The following is a 21,542-nucleotide window of genomic DNA, read 5'->3' as shown; positions in this document are numbered from 1 at the left end:
CCGTCCATGCATGTGTGTGTGTGAAACACAGAGCGAGCAGATTACATAAGCCTGCTCTACCTCTGTGGGCTCCCTCTCCAATCTCCCTGACATTTAGACAACAAAGGTCACATCTGAAAGTCTAAATCAGCACAGACACCAATGCTAATATACTCATGCATATACACAGGAGGGCAAGAGTTGGCGGTGGTTGTAGAATATCTCCCTCCAGAAGAGGATTCCTTGTTTAATAAGTCTGTGCTAACTGAACGAGCATCATATTACAGACACGTCACAGCTTTTTCAAGATTTCCAGTTTTATTCTTCAATATTTTTTGTGCTGATTTGAGTCTAATGATGCATCCGTCACTTTAAATTTCACTGTGTCGATGTGAAAACCATCTGAAAGAGTACTAACCAATGCGCCACTATTCCCACAAGGAAATCTGATCCAATTCTATCATCTTCATTATATCAGGTTTGGTTTTTAAGCCGAGTCTTTCAACCCTCAAGCATCAGTTTAATTTGCCTCCGTCTTTAATCAATAACAACAAAAATGTCTCCTGCATAAACCTTTAGAAGGCTGTGCATAAAAAGCCTGTCATTACTCATTGATTGAACATGCTGTATCAAAATTAATTGCAGTAATACTATTTTCACAATTTCCCCCGAATCATTTTTAACTCATTGTCAGAGTTATCGATAGATATTTACTTGACATATTTCCACAATCAACACAGCAGAGTGATCTCTTAGCACCACGTAATCAAACTAGTTCTTAAATGATTCCAATCCTGCAAAATAAAGAGGTGGATGAATAATAATAATTATAAAACTAACTTTGATGGATGAGAGATCAGAGAAGCAATGTAACCAGTCGTTCACATCCCCTCTGTGGCTCCCAGAGCAAGACCCCCAAACACCAACTCCTCAGGTTACATCAGGAAGGACATACGGCGTACGACCCCGTGCCAAATCAAACAAAGGCGAATCACAGTCTCAGCTGTGCGGCTCCTGGAGGGGACAGCCGAAACACAATGAGAAAAGTGCTTATGCTCGTGTGTGCACACCCTGAGCCTGACGTGACGCAACAACAGCCACCGCTCCACCAATCTGACAGTTTCATGGTGTCAGTGTTTGTCATCACATGTGAAAATGACCTTGTCCTCCATCCACACAACCTGCTGCTAACTCAACGCTTGACTCGGACGTCTTTTCCTCTGAGAGAACTGTTCTCAAATACGCCAAGGGGAGAAGATAATCAGGCCGATCCCACGTCCTCAAACTGGACTTTCTCCAGACGCTGAGTGCACCTCAATATCCGGCTCATCCACACAAACAGGAGCACAAAGCCTTGAATAATGCTCAGCTGATGTAGCGCTGCCAGAAAAGAAACAGCGCAACACTGTCACAAAGTGCCAATTTCCAATGCATGCCTTGGGGCAAGCTCTATAATAGTTAGAATCGAGACATGGATGCAGGCAGGAAGCTCAGCTCTTGAGACAGCAGGCATGTGCCGCAATCCTGACGTCATCCGTCACAACGACACGCACCCAACACAGGAAAAATGTTCCGCAACATTTTATAGCATTACTATAATAACCGACGTGCTCAAACACGCTTTGCTCAGAAGTCTTATTTCAAACTCGAAATACTTCTTGTGATATTCAAATTCCAATTTACAGAAGCTGCAGACTGACTCTGACTTGTCCACTGAGTCATCAGGAAACTTCTTCAAATGAAACCTGTAGCATTTTGACAGATTTGGTTAAAGTTTTTGATCACGTTCACCTCTTGACCCATCACGGAGGGTTCGGGTCACTGGGTCTGTCAGAAAATGACTTCAGAAGTTAATATCGACCTTCTTCCTCCAGGTCTGTAGTATCAGGAAGTGAGCGTTTACATGGGTACGGATGCCTACGAGGTAAAACCCCCCCCCCCCATTGTTTTACTGTGGATAAAGTTAATTCAACTTTACCATGAAGGGAAAAAACAAAGCCCTGTCTTTCTCCACAAAGTGTTATAGGATAAATCATGGTTTAATTAATAAGTACCAGTCAAAGTAAGATCCACGCCCTTCTCGTTTTTAAGTCATAAAATAACGTTTTTGGCTGCAGACTGAGATTCTCCATATGCTCTGAACACAGCCAATCAAATCATACAACAACACGACAAAGCTTCCAGTGGTTGGATCAGATGCCTTTCGTGCTATTTATCTGTTTGGTCACCATTTAAAGTCGGTTTGGAGCTGGCAGAGCTGGCATCCTGCTGACCAGCATCATATTTAGATCACCTCTGAATAACAGTGGACATTTCAGAGCTTGCAAATGAAGCTGTTTGTGGTCAGTAGGTATTTCACTAATGGGAGGCAAAGCCCACCACACCCATTTCCCCTCCAGTCTGCTCCAATTCTTTTCTTCTCCTCCTGTCCCCACGGCAACCACACTGACTTCCTGCTTCCTCCCAGGCCCTGCAGCCACAAAGCGTCCTAAAAATAAATCGCTGGACTTTTCCTGAACGCAGTTTTGTCACCATTGTTCATCCATCAGCTGTTTATTCGTTCAGCTCAATTTGGCGTTCAGTATAAAGTCGAGTCAGTGGGTCAGAGCATGGACGGATTTGAGAAACGGCCTCAGACAGCTGAGGGAGAGGAGAGAGGCCGTGCCAAGTAGGGTGGAGAAACGGCGGTTAAATGCATCAAAAAGCAATATCATGTCATTCCTCTGTCTCTCACAGCTTTGGGAGGAATATTCCTGCCTGTGCACGATGTAGCCACGGGGCCAGAAGAGGAGAATCGTAATTTAATGATAAATCAGAACGATATCTGTGTGTTCTGAGCCGGTGGAAGATGATGAATCCATCCTGCGACTGTGCTTTGCGCGTCGGCCCCTCGTGAGACTGCGTAACGTTGTGCAGCTCCAGCAGAACTGAAGGCAGAGAGCCTGTGAATAAACACCGCCTCAACTTAAGGTATATGAGGTCTCTTGTGGAATAAAAACAGGCTTTTGAAGACAAGGTTGCCGAGGAGAAACACTAAAACTACAAGCTTTCTTGATGTACCCTTCACCTGCTGTCCTCACTTATGCGACAAAAATTTAACGATGTTGTGATAAATGAGGGAAAAAAATGTATTTTTGGCATTAATGGTTATGCACAGAGCTGCAACTCAACACGGGCCTTCTGTACCTCTCTAAAAATCTAAATTATACTGGAAAGACTCCGTCAGACTTCCACTGTTTGGATTAATCTAAGCAGTCGCTGGATGTGGCTTCATATTTATCCCACATTCTCCTGAAAGGCTGCAATTTTCTCATCTCTTCGGGAATCAAATATGCACATTCCCCCAATTATGTAGCTATTTCTGCAGCCATGATTATATTGTGTACAGTATTTTATTAATAATAAAAATGAGAAATATAGATGATGAGATAAAGAACATATTTCACTCTGTCTCTGAAAAGTCTGCTCTTTCAATTGTTTTTGACTCCTCCACTCGGAAGCTTATTAAAGCACCTCCCCGAAACATCTCAGGAGTGGAAGTTGATTTAAATGACCAGTGTGAGATTTCTGTAAAGTAATTCAAATGGAGAGGAAACAATGCCTTCTGATAAAATACACTGTAACAAGCTCCCTGAACGCGGCACGGCAGCTTTCCACGAACTGAAAATAAAAAACAAGCGGCATTAAGACACTCTGTTGAATCTACAATCTCATTTTTCCAATTTCTGCTTCTGTTCTGCATCAGTGCCAATGTGTACTTAAATAATTGGTCATTTGAGACCCCAGCTGTGGCATGAGGGATAAAGCCAGAGGACCTTTGCGAGGATTTGCTTGCTTGTCTAAACCAGCAATTGTGCTGTTGCTGGTTGTGAGCGGAGTGAGCGCGCTCGCTCATGTCACCATTCATCAGAGCATCGCCCACCACCTGCGGCCCCCGACGGCGGGGAGGGCGGAAAGAGGAGCCCTTCTATTTCTCCTGAAATTTTCTGACAGCTGCATTTACATGCTGTGTTTGCTCTACGTTGGTAAATTATTCTATATTTAGATTTTTATTGTAGCGCTTCTGGCATCGCCTGAGAGACATGGGCCGAGCAATGAAGAGCCCACTCACAATAAACCGCCGTTCCCATGGATGTGCTGCTCAGGGTGAATGGCGGGGAGGTGCTTACAAAACTCCACCTGCCCTCTGAGCAGGAGCGATTTCACATTCTCACTGCTTCCTTGCCACAAGAGTTCAAAAGCAGAACAGCAGATTGAAATGCAAAACTCTGCAGTGGAACCATATTTGGGTGGAGGCTTGTTTGGTATTCTGTCTTTCTGAGCGCCGTTCTTTTTGTTGATAGGTCGGCTTCTGCCATCAAAGGCTTCGCAGACTGCACCTGATAGCGTGCCGTCCTGCGAGGCGCTCGCTAACAAGCCCACCGTCCAAACTCCACCACAACGCCGGGGCAGGGATGCTCACACAGACCTGCGTGCTATCACACATAAAAACACTACGGCCGCAGGAAGCAGGTGTTTTCACAAACCTGGAAGGGGGAACGGATGAGAGGAGGGGAAAACAGAGAAGGGGCCGACGGAGGGAGGGAGGGAGGGCTGACGGAGGTGGACGGAGGGTGAAGACGTATAAGAAGAAAGCGAGGTTGCATAATACCGGTACCTATATGCGATTCGGGGTATTCTGTGATGCCGCATGTGGAGTAGCAGGGAGCCGGGGAGGTCAGAGGAAGAAAGTTAAGCTAAATAATGTATACAAGAAGTGGCAGCTGCCAGAAAAATCCAGCCCGTCTTTCACAGAGGCCTGCAGGATACATTCTAACTAGCAGAATACTGTACAGGCAGTTAGCTTCTGTCTCATTGTGTCAGGCCATCACAAACTGAGCAAGTTTAGAGCTCTGCATTTTATTATCGCTACGACTGCTCAATCGCATAGTTAGAGGAAGCTCGGCATGCTTAGAGGTGATGCACGTATTAAAATACGAGGATGGCTCCCTCCCGGGGGTCGCCACAGCACATCACGTCATCCACACATATGACTCGGCACCAGCCTCACGCTGGGTGTTCTTACTGATACCAACCCTCAGTGGGATTCGGGAGCGCTGCGATTCCAAATCTGACCTTTCAGTCAAAAGCTGTCTGCTTTAACCTCTAGGCCAGGACTGCCTCTGTACATATCTGACGTGTGAAGAGACTGATTCTCACCCTCTTAAAAAAAAAAAAAAAAAAAACACAACCTCTTACTGGATGACTCACTGGTGGCCCAGCGTTTCATGTATTTTCAGAAAACCTGATTTATACTTAATGCCAACTAAGGACAACTTTGTATGGAATAGGTTAAATGTGGAGAAATATCTTCCCCAATAACATCAATAGAGTAGGCTTTCTTTTTTTTTCCCCCACAGAAAAGGTTTTGGACCCCAAACCTGCTCTCAGTGAAGGAGTGTGTTTTATTATCACTTGTGAAACATGTAGTAGAAGGAAAAAGACTTCGAAATGTCCTGGTTTTATTCTACAACAGTGACAAAATGTGAAGTAATTCTGTTATGAAGGCTCATCCAAAGGTCCTCCAGAACATCTAATCAGGAGTTTAGTCCTTGTCATTGTTTGTCAAAGTGAGTTTAAATGGTGTTAAACTTCAGGCCGATGTGTTTATTTCTTGTGTTCAGTGAAAACATGATCGCTGCCTGTAAATCACTGAATTAAGTAACTGGTTAGGATCTATAAAAGGTTTGGAGTACAAGTAAACTTGGTAGTCCACACGTCCATGTGTGAAAGCTGAGTTATGAACAGGAGGCATTGATGATCGCCTCTGAAAAACCTGCAACATAACACACATACTCAGTTTTCTGCATTCACTTTCTTAAATACAAAATCTCAAGCCTGTGTTTTAATATTTCCATTGTCTAAAAATTGATTATGATTGCATTTGTTGTGGTGCAAATAGACACAGTCTTCAGCAGAGGTGCTGCTGTTACTGTGGTGAGAAGCTTTTCATCAGCTGGCTCCACAAAACTATTATTTGCGGACTCGATTAAAAGATATTTTCTACACTGCAATCTTTCCAGAATCTCCTCGGTGTTACTACACTTTCATGATTTTGTGATAGATTACCAAACATATGTATTGATTTACCTTTATTTTCTGTAATGCTTTGATATGTTTAATAACTCAATATGGCAAATAATAGGTTTCATTTGCCACATATGAGCTCCATCTAATCACTCCATGGTGAATGCAGAAACACAAACACAGAAACTACACTATTTCCAGCAGATTGTTTTCATGGAAAGATTATTGAATTCACACAAAACCCTCATTTGAAAACCTCTTTTGTCACTTATGCACATCAACGCACACAAACCAAAAGAGCAATCAGTTCACGGGAGAAGGTAATTTATCACGCTTTACACAGGATCTTAGTCAAACAGGCCTTTTGTTTTTGCCTAAATGCAAAACTGATCATGTTCAATTACTGATTTCATGCTATTCTGAGAGCGAAGAATGCTGCATGTCCGTTTTTTTCGTCTCACAATTGTTTTTCTGCTGTTTATTTTAAAAGCATTAATCAGAAGTTGAAGTTTCGCATGTACTCCCTCTGAGTCGATTAAATCACTTGCAGCATTATCAACAGTACAATCTGTGCATTTCCAAATTGGGACATTGTGTATTTAGACAAACCAGTTTAACGGTTTGGAAGGAACTCATCCATGGCATGAAGGAAAGTGTAAGCAGGGTTTAGATGGAGAAGATGTTTCAGCTCGCGCTGGTCAGCTATCACACAATCTCACGTGGCTGTGATCCTCAGTCACCGCATCGCTGCACACTGAAGTCATTTTCTCTGCATAAAAACAGTATTATGCACTTGTTTGGCAAATCCGCCCACGTAATAAGAGCACACCGCTGTACAAGTGTCTCTTAAAGTGAATGGGATTTGAAATGATTGGCTTAATTCATTTTCGGGTCAGAATGTGCCAATGATGAATTAGGTGACTCATCATTTTAAATCTTTGCCAAAAAAAAATTGCGAAAGTGAATTCCGCTTGAACAAATGCAGTTGAACCCGATGCACTGAAGATTTAAACCTGATCACGGGATCAATCACAAACGGACCAACAACACAAGAAGTGACAACATAGTGAAAAGAGAGGAAGTACATTTAATTGCAAATAACATGGCGATTATATTACCCTCCAAACTTGAGTATTTTCAACTTAGGATCATAGAAAGTACTCTTCCCCTAATATCAAGTCATCAAACTGCAATGAAAATAAACAGTGCATTACACAAAGAGCGCACACTGACGGCTGAGGGTAAATCAGAGCGAGAAACTGTCACAAATAGTCCAACTGGTGCTGCATAACAAGCTCCAAAGTGCTCCAGGCTCTAAACAGTCTCATAACAGAAATGACTGCGTGTTGTTGTGATATCAGTGAAGCCATCCACCAAAATATCCCCACTGTCCGACAGTGGCAGCGGCATGACAGAGCTTGAGTGATGAACTTGTACAAATACTGGCCCTGATGAGATAAGTGCTTGAAGAAAAGCACAGACACAGATCTGTGCATGCACAGGCATGCATGATCCCACAAAACACAGCGGCTGATGTGGAAACGCTGTGAAACAGGATTCACCACCAGTGAGTCAGGGCCCAGCTCCTCAAGTACTGGGGAACATGCTGCCATCTAAAAATGAAAAGGCTTTTACAGAGAGGGGAAAAGAAGAAGAAGAAGAAGAAAAAAAACTTCCCCTCTCTGGAGTTATATAAGATAAATGCCCTGAGCCCAGAGAAAAAATGCACTCCATACATGTTAGCATGAAGTCACATGACCACGCTGCACACCAGCGACAGCACACACCTGGGAAGAAAAGGATTCAAAAAGGTCGTTCTGTAACCACCTGCTCAAATCCAGTTAGTGACCCGTCACCTCTTAGCGAGCAGCATTAGCCGGCGACTGGATAAGTCTCAGTACATGTGTGCTTGAACTGATAAAGGGTTGTGGGTTGAAAACTGCACAAGTGGGTATTTTGCACAAAACCCATTCCCTGCTTTCTTTTTTCCTCTCCCTTTTTTTTTTTTTTAACAGGTACCGAAAGAAAAAAAAGCCTCGGGTGAAACAAATGCTACACATTCACAGTGTGTCTGACAGAGACATCACGAGCCGCTGCGATTCATTCCTCACCAAATCATGAAGTTGTCAATGCACTGACTCACGCATCCTGACAGATAAATTCTCAATGCACTAAGTGTGCACATCAGAGGGCGTATGGTAGGGGCTAAAGGTCTAATACACAAAATATTTTACAAAAACCTCTGCATGTGGTTGAATTAACTAATAAAACACATCGGAACAAGTGTGTGCGTACGAGGACTCATTCATCTCCACATTGTCCTTTTTCCCTCGCTGCCATATTTGCCCAGCTAGCCACTGCCTGCTGACTCATGCGTTCATAATAAATAGATCGCATTGCATAATATGATTATGCCCAGACAGACCTAGGTTGGCCCAAACTTAATCATATAAGATTTCTGTTGAAACTCTTAATCTGCACGGAGCCTTTAATAAGACAGGCCCTCTTTTCTGACAAGTTGACAGCAAAGCTTCGGGCAAGGCATTAGTAACACACAGGGAGACTGTCCTCTCATCTGCATCGGAGAGGAGAGGAGAGGAGCAGAGAGGAGAGGAGAGGAGAGGAGCGACTGACTGGGGGAGAAATCCATTTAAATGAAAGGGAGAAGAGAGGCGTCAGCATTAGCACTTAATCCACTGCAGTGAGAATGCTTTCTCTCTGCCTGCGGCCTCTAAGCCTGAGATGTCATCCAAACAGGAAGATTGTAACACACACTACCCCGGATCTGAAGCAGCAGATCCGACCATGACGAGCCTACCAGATCCATACAGCTCTCAACCGTTCGACTGCACTGCAGAGAGCGACGCCGTGCTAAGCTGCATTACTGTTGTCATGCCAAACACAGTGGCACGCAGACGAAACGCACACGGCAGGGAAATGTACCAACAAACGCTTTCTCTCCAAAACAGTGGCACTTATTAACTCCGTCATCAGATCAGTTATTGTGAAAACAAACACATCCCTACAGTTTCACACTAAAATGTTCACGGTGTTCAATCTAACTCTGGCTTGACTGTAATAGGATTTTTTTGGAACTGAATTTGTCCTATTTTTTCCAGATTGTGGGCACTTTGACACCATCATCCTTTAAATTTCAGCCTGCTGCACAAGGACTTCTCTCACTACTGAAACACACACACACACACACACCACACGAGGCATTTCCAGTGTAAAGTGTCCATGTTCCCTCGCCCAGGGGAGGGCCGCGACAAAAGGGAGCATCTCTCTTCCCTTCTCTCCCACCCCTTTTTCTCTCTCTCACCCACACACGTTCTCGATTTAGCTCACGCTTAAAAAGGCTGCCTAAAGATAGAAGCACGAGGATGAACAGGAGCCAGCCAGTGTCATGGCAACGACGTGCAGCGGTTCACAAACACTATTTAGATCAGCGATGAAAAGTTATCATCAAAGCTTAAATGCGGTAGTATCACTTCTTCAAACGTGCAGTCTACTAATTTCTTTAATGCGGAGGCGAGTTAGAACTGAGAACCCATTGTTCCTAACTCAAGGAGAAAACTGTGATAAAATCAGGTTCCTTATTGTGGATTACAGAGTGTATCGCAGGCAAACCTCAGTGAGTCTGTGTAAAGGCATGTTGTACTTGGCTGAGATCTATCTATGGGGCTAATATAGCAACAGAATGACTGAGGCGTGCATGTGCAGAGCTCTCTGTGTGTGTATATTCAAAATTAGTATTTGCATAGTAATGAAAGTTGTGTGTCTGTGATGAGATTTATGTGGACACAGAAATGTGTGAAACGCTGTGCAGATATTTTTGTGAATATATAACACAATGAGTGTGTCCATGTAATACGGTGCATGAAATAATTAGTGCATGCCAACAAGGATCTGTGAATTTCTGTCTTCACCTCCACCTCAGATGGACCTCTGTCATTTTATTTGTCTGAAACTTTGCTTTGCATTTGCTCTCGAGGTCCAGTGTGGCTTTACAGATTACATGTAGAGTACAGATCTTGTGCATTGTGGTGAAACTGTTGTGAATTCTGGAGCAAGCCTCAGAAATGTGCACCATCCTGTCAGGATATTTTAGGAAAACTCTGAAAAAAAAAAAAACTCTATCTCTTCCCACTACTATCCCCCCGAGGCTGCTCACACATGAAAGCATCAATTCAGAAATGCCTGGTTTCTCTTCCCGAGTAGTATGACTCCAGCATACTCCGCAGCTAATTTTACACTCCGACAAAGACACTTCTCTGAGATTCCGGCGCACCAGGTATAAAGACGTGATTTAATGCCACTCTGCAGTCAGGGAACCGCACGTGTCCTCGGCACGTCTGAAATTCTGGGTGCCCAAGTGGGGATGAGTAATGGCCTGAGAGTAGCGCACGGCATCAATCCACATGGACACTGTCTTCATGGATCACTCCCTTCATCATCTGATGAAACATTGACCGGTGCCTTGTCATCCCCATCTTACAAGATCAGTAAGAGGTTATCAGTCATGCGTCTGATGAATAATAAATTCCAGCCACGTGTTTTCATGTATCTGCCAAGGGAAGGAGTTCATGTTGTGTGTGTAAACATTACCTTTGAAAACCACTGAGTTATTAATCCACTGGTGCGCACAGCGCTTATCACAGTGAAAGCAGCGACCACACGAATCTGCATTTGTATATGTGTGTGTTTTTTTACAGGGTGAGTGGCACTCACTATGTTAACCTGCAGCGGTTCTGACCCGGGTCTGAGCAGCCTCCTCCTCCTGCAGCTGCCGGAGCCTCCAGACCGCAGACGCACGGATGAAGAATGACCCATGTCTCCTGGGATAAAGGAAAAGAAACAAAATCCACTCATACCCACTCAGGCTCAACGTGCCAAAGAAGTACCGGTCAGCATATTGCAAATAAAAACATAAACGATACCTGATGTCGGCAGGAGCAGAGCCAAAGCTGTGAGAGTGCTGGGGGGGAGCGGCAGGGAGCGACATCTCTGGAGAGATGCCCTGTGGGGGGGCTCTAGCGGTGACACCCCCAGAGGGCGAGACAAGGCCTGGAGGGGACTGAGTGGTTAGAACATCACCTATACTCCATACATTGCTATTCTGATACACACACAGACACACACAAGGTTGAATACAATCACTCTTCTGTCCTTCACATGAAAAAAGAGAAGCCCTTTTCTACCTTGTCCCTTTTTTTTTTTTTTTTTGCAGTGAATTAAAGTATTTCACGTCAAGCAAGTCTATTCTGGTGCATTGGTCGGTGTGCATGCCCTGCAGCAAACCATGAGAGACTATACATCATGCCAACCAGGCGGTCTCTCAGGTTAAAATGAACTGACTCTGAGTTAGGACATGAGAGGTAGAGCTTATGGGAGCGATGAGGCAGAAAATTGGCCACAGAGAAAAGACTGGTGAACGAGGGAGAGTGAAAGAAAAGCCACAAAGAGAAAAGAAAGAAAGGGAGAGGGAGAGAGATGGAGGGGATGGAGGGAGGGAAGGGAGGGGAAAAAAGGAGGAAGAGGAGAAAGTGAGCCGAGGGAAAAAGCAGCATCCAGAAATCCAGGCCTGTGGAAATGAGGCAGAGCATGCAGCCATTGTTGCAGCTAACAGAGAGTGGTGTATAAATACTGGGTTAGCATTGGGCTGCCCTTCAAAGTCTGTAGTGTGTGTTTGATTCATTATGGGCCAGAGCTATATTTATCTGTGAGTTGGTGGCGACTACAAGTGAGACTTGGCCCATCTGCACTGATTTTTTTTCTCCCCAACACCGGGATGAGATATGTTCATATAAATACATCTATTTTTCAAAACTGCCCACGTGGGGATATTTATGAGACTATTTGTCAATATTATACCAGTGGACATATGCATGTGTTGTTTGACATCTTACTCTGTGATGCAGCTCCGTGGACTGCGTCTCCCTAGTAACACTGGTCTCTATGACGGAGCACGGCCTGGCTCGGCCGGCCGTCCGTCTCTGATCCGGGGAGAGCTGCACGGCGGGGGCGGGCCTGCGTCTCCGACGGGCCAGCGAGCCCACCTCGCTGTAGTGGCTGTAGAGATCCCGGTCCGGGTTGTGCCGCCGCAGGTCCAGCGCCACCGAGGCCGGGCGGGGGCGGGGACGAGGGCGCTTGCGGGGTACAGAGGTCCTCTCTGTGCCGGAGTGGGGCACGGCGGGCCCCGGCTGTCTGACGCTGCAGCCTGTCTGGCTGGCAATCTGCTCGCACAGCTGTGATTGGCACAGACTCTCAGCATTTTTTGGCCCAGATAAAGGTGCAACATTGCATATCTTGAGTCGGGAATTGGGAGAAAATGTCTCGGTAGATTCTACAACAACAACCTCATATTTCATTCAGAAACCATCCATCAGCCGTGAGCTCCTGCTCCTAATTGTGAGGCATCAATAGCTAAACACTTGCCAAGATTATTGGCAGCTACATCTTAGAGAGGATGACAGGTGGAGTTTATTTTTAAGCATTTGATGAATATTGGAGAGGATTTTCCCAGTGTGGTCATGTCTCCTAAACATATTCCACTCACACATGCAGGCGTGCGAATGTGACAAATTATCTGTGCAGCAGTGTGAGTGACTCTTGAGTTCTGACACTCTTATTAGCAAAGCTCAGTTTACAAAACATCCAAGTAGCTGCTTCCCACTTTTCTCCGGCAATAATCGTCACTGCTGCCAAAACTATGCTAATTTCATCAACTCAACTCCAAAATAGGCCAAAACCAACTTTGCACTTGTTGGGTCTGTATCACTGGGAGAGAGGGGGGGAAACACATTTCTGTCTTCACTCATCAGAAAGATCGTCTATGAAGTCAAAAAATCATCACGCTCTAACAGCAGTGTACATATCAAGAACGGAGTCGTCCTGAGATGAACCACCGGCTGATCACTTTAGGGTTTTCAGCCGGATTCTGCAGATCACAACGTTCCAAAGGTCAGATCAATATGTTAAATGGTTCATCTAGTTTTGCCCCAAGTTACTCAATACTTGTGCATGTCTTCTCAACCTACAGCCTTGAAAATGAATCCGATCCCTTAAGAAGAGTTTTTGTTACTTTTAGAATCTGGATACCTGACAGATACGAGTTCATCTAAATTTATACAATAAAACATATTAGATGGATACAATTCCAATTATTAAACCTTAAATTAAATGATCTTTCAAAAAATTAGCACTCTGTTGTCCATGGTTATTCACTAATCTTCCACCAAAAGTTCATATAAATTAAAGTCAGAGGTTTGGATTTGTTGGAATTCGGGGGCTTATTCTGTGGAGTCTGCATGTTTTTCCTGTGCCTGGAGGTTTTCTCTGGGCGTTCCAGTTTCCTCCCACAAACCGAAAACATATTTGTGGCTCTAAATTGCACATACTGCAATAGAATTAATGCTGCACCACATCAGACGAACTGGCAACATGCAATGATCTTGTCACATGTTGCAATATCAATTTGGTTTTTAATATATAGAAATTAGTCGATAATGATAATATAATTTGGATTTCAGATTTTTTTCTTCTTCCAAATAAACAATAAATACTCTGTGTCTTGCCTATAATTTCCACCAGCTGTTACTGCACCGGGGTCAAAAATGCACGAAGGCACAGTACATCGAAGTGTGAAGAAAGTGTAGTTGGGTTTTCTCTGAGTACTTTGCTTCTCTCCCACATTCAAAACATCTCAATTCAAGGTTAAATGCTAACTAGTCCTGTCCTGATGGGTGACTAGTCCAGATCTTAACCTTAACTAGAGTCAGCTGGATTTGGCTCCAGGCCCTTAATAAATTCCCAATAAATGATCTCTATTACCATCTGTGCCCAGTAGCCAGTCCTCAATATGAGAGTGTTTACAATCATAACTGCTCACTCGTCCGCAGTTACTCTGAAAACGTTGATCTGAGTGATGACTGATCTGAATCAGATGAAGCTGGTTGCTCATGAATTCACCCATTGATCCCTCTACAGCTGCTAAAAGCAGCCTGGGTAAACCCTGGAGAGAGGTCACTGGTTCATCACAGGGGAAACAGAAAGAAGCACAGTTACTCACAGTCACCCAGACGGCGAATTTAGATGCACCAATTACGCCAAAGGCCACATTTTTTTGAAAGCAGGAGAAAATCCACACAGGCACTGGGAGAATACGCAAACTCGACACAAAAAGGCCTTGTCAGTTGGCGGGACTGGTCCAGGAACCCGCTGTGAGATGACAGCGCTCACCACAGCGCTGCTTTGCAGTCCTGGCTCCAACATGTATACGTAAACAACTTGATGAAGAATACAAGACAGAGGATCCACTGTAGACACTGACAGCTGAAAGAAGGTGGACTTTCTCGCAACACTTTAAAGCAGACAACACCGCTTGTTTTCAGAAGCTCTTGCCTGCCTCACACATACTGCGCCCTAATTTTCTTAGTCGCTTTTAAATAAGCAAGGCGCGACGCCCTTAAGCTCCCTAATTTACATGTCTTTTACAGGCATCTAAAACACGCGTAAGACTAGAGACAACCCTGCCAAATTATTGTGGGACTGAACATTAGCGCCCTTCTTACAAACCCATTCTGCTAAAGCCCTTGCCTTTGCATAATAAACCCCTATGAAAGTGTGCTGAGTGTTGAGATGTCATATCTCATTTTGTCAGGAGGAGTCGGGGCTAACGTGTCCTGACTCATTGGTGTGACTAGAAGGGAGATGACTAATTCCTCCAACGGAGTGAGAAAGGGAAGGGTGCTGTCATGAAACGCAGACGTCACACAACTGTGGGGCTGATGCAGCCACACACGGCTGAGCTCGCTCCGCGGAACATGGAGGCTTCCCTCGCAGGCTAACATGTGGGTGGCTGAACCCAGAGAGGACAAACTCCTCACAGTATGGTGCTGTGCACCTCTGTGATCACTATTTCCTCCTCTCTCCAACAGATGGGGCAAAAGGACAACGGCAGAGCAGATGAATAAACCATTGTCCTGCCAGTCTGCTGCCTTGTGTTGCCTTTGTTTCACTCTGGCAGTTAATGTTCCAACACCTTCGACTCATGAGCTGAACATTAAGGAATGAGTGTGTTACTGATGATTTGAAAAAGCAAAAGAATGACCACAGCTAAAGCAGTTACATAAATGATATTTTGGGCATTTATGCAGTAATTACATGAAGCATGCTCCTGGCAATGTTAATGATGTGGAAAAAGCCTGCAATGGAATGTGATTATGGCACAAATGTGGCACATTATACATGAAAATGCTATTCTCAAGGAAAGAAACAAACACAACAGTAGTTTAGCAACACAAATTACGGACTTCTTAAGTGGATGCATTTATTACATTCCAGTGGCTGGTAATTAATGCAGCTCACTCTCGGTTTGCGCTCACGTACCTTGAATATTTCTTCTGTGGAATCTGAGGCAGGCACACTGTTGGTCGTGCTGTCTTTATCACCTTGTTGTGATTGGTCACTCGCTTCCTGTAAACGCTGGGAGTCAAGAGGAGCATCCCTGGAATCCTGCTCATTTCCTGTCCGACCCTCTACCTTTTCCTCTCGACAGACACAGTTCAATTGACCTCTTTCAACCTGTGCTTCTGTTTCAGCTCCCGTGTCTGAATGAGCGACGTGGTTTTCCACGACGGCCGTGGACTGGTGGTTTGCCTCTCCGTCCGCAGGTTGTTCCGTAAGCTCAAAACCCTGAAGGCCATTGACAGCTCGCTGTCCCGGGCATGCCCTGAAGGCTTTCAGCACCACCTTGGGGGAGCGCCCAGCTGTCACAGGTGCTGGATCCTCGCTGTCAGCTCCACCGGAGTGTGGGGATTTATCGGTCATTGGCGATGACGGGGTAGGCTGGGATTGCGGGAGTCCTTCATTGTGCAGTGTCAGGGACACACTGTGAACGCCGTCCGCCGTGCGCTGCAGCATCCGCGGGGAGTTCACCGGCGACCTCTCTCCCTCCGGAGGGGAGAAGGAGCGAGACGTCGTGCGCCATTTTCTCGCCGTTTCTGCCACGCTGTTGAAAAATTTGAAGAGGCCACCGAAGTGCCCCTTGGTATCCGACTGTTTCGGGGGCGGAGGCTGAAAGTCTCTGACGCTTTCAAAGTCTACAGAGCCGTAGTCAGAGTCCATGGTCTTGTCCAGTGAGGGCAGCTCGGATTCAAAGCTCCTCTCGGAGTAGACGGGATTGCTCTTCCCCAGAAGGGAAATCCTCCTCAGGTAACTCCACACATCTTTATGCCTCCGTGCTCCGCCGTGGTGGGTTCTCGGACTGCCCTTAATGCTGGGCTCCTCACAGCTCGCCACAGTTTTTTGGCAGTTGGATAAATTGTTGTGGCTTTTTTTAGAATAGGAAACTCTTTCGGTTGGTTTGAAGCCGTTCTGAGTCACAGCCTCTCCCATTACAGTGGACTGATGGCCGTCCATAGGAGCGGAAAGGTCAATGTCTTCAAATGAGCAGTCGAACTCTGCTGTATAGCCAGCATATGAATGCCTCTTGCCACGGTGTTTAAGCGTGCCCCTGCTGGACTGCTGAGGAGTGCCGATCTCGCGGCAAAACGACTCCTCGTCCACCAAGGAGCTGGTGAATTTGGCATTGGACAGCTTCCCCGTCTTCCCTCTGAACACAGCGGGGGATTTAAGCTTCTTGAAAGAGCGAACTTTGTCAGCAAAGGAGAGTTTAGGGATGGAAGCCTCTCCAGGCAAGATCATTGAGTGTGGTCTCCTCTCCAGCTCCGAGACAGCTCTCTTTCGATTCAGGATCTTCCATATGCCCCCCGTGGCACGGGGCCTCCGGTTGACCTCCTGTCTGTCCTTGACAGGGGTCTGACAGGAGGCAGCGTGGATCTCTCCCTGCTCCTCTGCAGGCCCTGGCCCAGTCTCCTGAATAGAAACACTGCCGGTCTCATTCTCCACATCCAGAGAAACATTAAACACTCGGTTGACAAACCCATTAGGGTTGTTGCTCTCAGGGGCAGGGTTGTCTGTCTGCTCCATCCTCTCTCATTCTACGGTGTCAGCTATCACTTCCAACGGACATCATGCTCCAGGCCTCCCTCTCTCTCAAACACCTGCAGGAACAGAGCAGTATATTTACTCAGGAGTTTGACATTAAACCCACTGTCCTGTCATTTCAAATCGAAAAATAATATGTCAAAGCTTCTTGAAAACACCAGTAGACGTCTGTCCTGAATGCAAAATGTATTTCAAGCCATATTTTCCTACAGCAGAGGTCAAATGCAAGATGAACATAATGCAAAATGTTCCTTAAACACTAAAACAACAAGTTTATGATGGGTCTCTGCAATCTGTGATTCTCAGATGAGGATTTCTGTACCAGCGGTCAACATGCACCGCCCTCGCCTGCCCTCCCCAAATTTGGCCCATATCATCCAAAGTAATTATTTGAGACACAGTCCCTGTCCGCCATTTACGCTGGGAGGCTGCGTCGCCATGGAAACACTCACTACGGAGATGCCTGGTTATTTCAGGCCCGCTCCAGCTGTGACATCATCCCGGCTCAGATAAGCTCCTTCGGAGGAAGAGGATGCTCAGACAGCGCGGCCCTTACCACATGCTAATTCCCCCTCCTCCTTCCCTCTTCTGTAATCCCTTTAATGTATGGAAGCGGCTTGTATAATTGGGGCCCCCAGCAAACATCTTTGTTGTTACACGAGATCATAATGGCAGATGTGTTTCAATTAGAGCAGTCTTTTAACAGAAAGCCACAATTTAATTTATAAAGCCGAGAAGGGCAGAGGAAAAGTGACTCCTCAAGCTTTCAAATACAGGAATGTCAGTCTAAGGGGCAAAGTATACATTGTTCATTCAAGTTTTCTAAAGTGAAATGGATTGTTCTAAAATTATCAATATGATTTTCTACATTTTGAGCCATTCTTTGACTTTTGTTTTCATTGCCAGTGCTGTATACTTATTTAATTGTCAGCCTTCAATAGAGCAGAATTCTCTTCAGGTCATCAGTCTATCAAATGCCTGTTTTTGGACTGAGGGAGGACACCAGAGTACTAGAAGAAAAGACTATGTACACACAGGGAGAACATGCAAACTCCACACTGAAAGGCCTGGACTGGACTCGAACCCGCGGCATCTCACTGTGAGGTGAGAGCTAACCACTACAGCACTGTGCAGCCTGGTTATAAAATGTAACTCCAATAATATTCCATTGAAATATCAATTATTCTCTAATCCGGTCTGTTTTTTAACTTGATAAAATGACTTGGAACGCTAATTTAAGAGGTTATAATAATTGAGATTTAATACTTGCATATGGGGGGAGGAGGGGGAGGGGGGGGGTTCAAGTCTGTCTTTTGCTTGGTGGTCCTTATGAGTGAAGTTTGCATGTTTGGCTCCAGTCCAAATACATGCATTATGACTTTTTGGTGTGTGTGTGTGTGTGTGTGTGTGTGTGTGTGTGTGTGTGTGTGTGTGTGTGTGGTGTGTGTGTGTGTGTGTGTGTGTGTGTGTGTGTGTGTGTGTGTGTGTGTGTGTGTGTGTGTGTGTGTGTGTGTGTGTGTGTGTGTGTGTGTGTGTGTGTGTGTGTTCGGGTGTAGCCTGTCCTTACAGAGTCAACTGGGGTCGATTCCCACCCTCAGCTGGATAAAGCGGAGTGGAAGCCGGCCGGGCGGATCGATACTTATTCAACGTGTCTGCGCTGTGTGCGTAAAGCCGTAACGATCAGTCCAACCGGCGGCTGATTTCATTGTTTTGAGTTCATTATTATATTTACAAATCGCAAAGTGACTCGCTCGGTCATTGCTGAAACTGGTTTTACTTTTTTCTTTTCTTTTTTTTTTTTTGTATCTGACAGTCATGTCGTTAAAACAAAGAATAAAACTAAAACAGATTTTATTTTGGTAAAGAAAGAAAACTTTTTTTTTTCGTTTGTTTACACTTCTCGGCAAAAAAAAAAACAACTTCTTCAAGTTCGGCTGTCGCGGGTGAAAATGAATGACCGGACAGAAAAATGACCGAGCGAGTTACACAGAATCCCTCCTATGAGTTTGAAGCAACTTTTTAAAAGCAGAAACTCACCCATTAACAAGAGGGAAACACCGGCCGGAGTCCTCCGCTGCGCTTCCTCCCTGAGCTCCACTTCTCTCCCCGAGAGGGCGGCGGAACATCCAGCGACTCCCTTTTCTCCTTTCTGACACTCACATGTGTTTAAAGTTTGCCCCGAAAAAAGTCCACAACTTAATCAGCCAGAGGTGGAGAAAAGTCCGCCGCTCAGAGCAGGAGGAGGACAGCCCGGTGAACTCTTGGCCCGCCAGCTTCTGCAGACGCAGACGCTGTGATTTGTGATAAAGCTGCTTCGCGGGCGCGCGCGTGTGCGCGCGAGGACACACACACACACACACACACACACACACACACACACACACACACACACACACACACACCACTCCCCACATATAACCACACGCATACAATAAAAAGTCAAAACATAAAAACATCTCAGTAATTATTTTTAATTCATTTAAGTGGAGGGGCGGCGCTAGGAAGGGGGGGGGGGGGGGGGGGGGGGGGGGCGGGGGTTATCTTGATGTGGCGCTCAAATGAAATTATGGAATTATTAAATTACACTTCATTTCTTTGGTTTAGAACTGTCTGTTAAAATGTCTACTCAACATTAAAGCTTACCTCGTACTGTACTTCCTGTCAGGCTTAGGTGGGTTTTTAATATTTTATGATAATAGTTGGCATGTTTACTCCTGGATGTGAGTCACTGAGCCAAAGATAATGATAGACTGTTGTTCTTCAAATTACATTCCACCATAGAAGCTCAGCCAGTGTTTATAATGAGGACAAGGCGTGTGAAGACGAATATCTTATTCATGCTAAAGAGCGATAGCAATACATTTACAGCTAATTTCATTTTAAATATTACATTAGTTTACATATCCAACATTGTTTGAACACATTTATTGTCTCTGTGATTACATTTTGACTACTCACTTTAACAAATGCCTCATTGATTATTTAAAGCTGCTGCAGCATACATGGTTATAGCCTGTTTATATCCATCTGGCGCTTGTTGGATGGATTGTTAAAAAACACTCATAATTTCTAAAGAAACATCAGAGAAAACAAGTGATTGACTGAACTCTGGTCTCACTAGCTGATCCTCCTTTGGGATTTGCACTGAATGTGAAAATCCTTCCATTGAAATGACACAATAGAGAGAGGGAGCTCGGAGGGGGGGAAAAAAACTGAAGGAATTCACGAAACTAAACAGCTCCAGAGCTCCATAGCCGTGAAAGAGGAGATGGTGGAAGAAGGGGGCCTAAATTTAAACGTTTCCTCTTTGTCCTGTTTTGGGCCCATTGTCATCGCATGGCGTTCTCCCCTTCTGCACAGGAAGGAGTGGATCTGACATCAACGCTCTCAGGCTGACAATGCCAGGAAGTCTGTCTGGCTGTATGTAAATATCTCTGTGTGTCCATGCTTCCCTTGCTCGCCCGTGGAGCCGTGCTCTCTGCCGCCTGGCCCTCTCCCCGGAGCTGCCTCCAGCACTCGGGGGTGTAGTGGCAGCGGCGCTAGTAGCTGCAAGATGGTGATTTACATGCTACACTTCCCCGATAACTCATCCGCAACTGTCACTCCGTGTTACGTCAGGCTCATCTTCGATTGACCTCTCCTGTGAGGAATATCTTCGGCGCACGGCTCCATGTGCCGGCCTAATTGGCTCCTCTTATATTTATATACGTGCCAGAAAGCGCGGTCTGTGTTTTTCAGACGTCGACGTTCTCTCGTTTCGTGGTGTTTTCTCCTGACTGGATGTTTGTCGGTGTCCTTTGCTTCCATTCCCTCACTTCTTCCCTCCCTTCCTTTGCTCGCCGACTTCCTCAGAACTCCGAGCAGTCTTCCTGCTGTCCCCGGCCCGTCACAAAAGACATCCTGGCTCGAGCAGGCCCAGAGCTTCACCTTTTCAGACAAGCCTGTTATCTGCAGTGAAAGAGCAATTTGTATGAGTGATTGAAAGCGAGTGAGAGATTTATAGACTCTCGGCGAGATGGGTTTGTGTCTGAAATGATAAGTTTTGTTGACATTTGGCGAGCCCCGCGTGTTAATTCCCTCCACTTTGCCTCGTCGCCGATTGACGACAGGAGTGTTGATCGCTCCGAACAGAGCTCTTTGAAATGATGTCATTGGTTTCTGGTTTGCAGAACAATCAGCCCCTTCCTCCTCTTCCTTTGACACGGTGCGCGCTCGTAAGCGCTCGGCCGAGATTACCGGAGACAAACACTCGCCTAATTTTTTTCTCTTTTTTTTTTTTTGAACTCCCAGCCGTAATTATTTCGCCAGTCTTTGTCAAGACTGCTGAGTGAAAACAGGCTGCTGTGAAAAAGGCAGCCAGACAGGGAGAAAAGGGGAGGGTGGGGGGAGGGGGGGGGGCAGATATGTTGTGATATCAAATGAAAGGCTTACTAAAGCCTGGGAACGAGGATTTAGGAGGTGTAACTCGTGTGAGAACAGCTGGGAGG

At 45.4% G+C, this 21,542-nt stretch overlaps 1 protein-coding gene across 4 annotated transcripts in view; it reads right to left on the bottom strand.

Annotated features, from left to right (window-relative positions):
• The window catches only part of arhgef9a (Cdc42 guanine nucleotide exchange factor (GEF) 9a), a 48,961-nt gene extending 29,641 nt beyond the window's left edge, over window positions 1-19,320 (bottom strand). For 2 of the 4 annotated variants that reach the window (XM_030115751.1, XM_030115768.1), the window contains exons 1-5: window positions 19,093-19,320; window positions 15,436-17,111; window positions 11,955-12,293; window positions 10,986-11,112; window positions 10,777-10,883 (exon numbers count right to left, since the gene is read on the bottom strand). In XM_030115751.1, coding sequence (XP_029971611.1) covers window positions 10,777-10,883; window positions 10,986-11,112; window positions 11,955-12,293; window positions 15,436-17,037 — 2,175 coding nt within the window. In that variant the 5' untranslated portion in view covers window positions 17,038-17,111; window positions 19,093-19,320. The remainder of the gene's footprint in view (window positions 1-10,776; window positions 10,884-10,985; window positions 11,113-11,954; window positions 12,294-15,435; window positions 17,112-19,092) is intronic. The other 2 variants (XM_030115760.1, XM_030115775.1) reach the window with 2 other exon arrangements.
• Between the last annotated feature and the right edge of the window lie 2,222 nt (window positions 19,321-21,542).

Source organism: Salarias fasciatus, chromosome 2, assembly GCF_902148845.1.
Source record: "Salarias fasciatus chromosome 2, fSalaFa1.1, whole genome shotgun sequence".
Taxonomy (NCBI): Eukaryota; Metazoa; Chordata; class Actinopteri; order Blenniiformes; family Blenniidae; genus Salarias; species Salarias fasciatus.
Note: the sequence above shows the minus strand (reverse complement) of the source record. Positions and strands in the feature narration are given on the sequence as shown.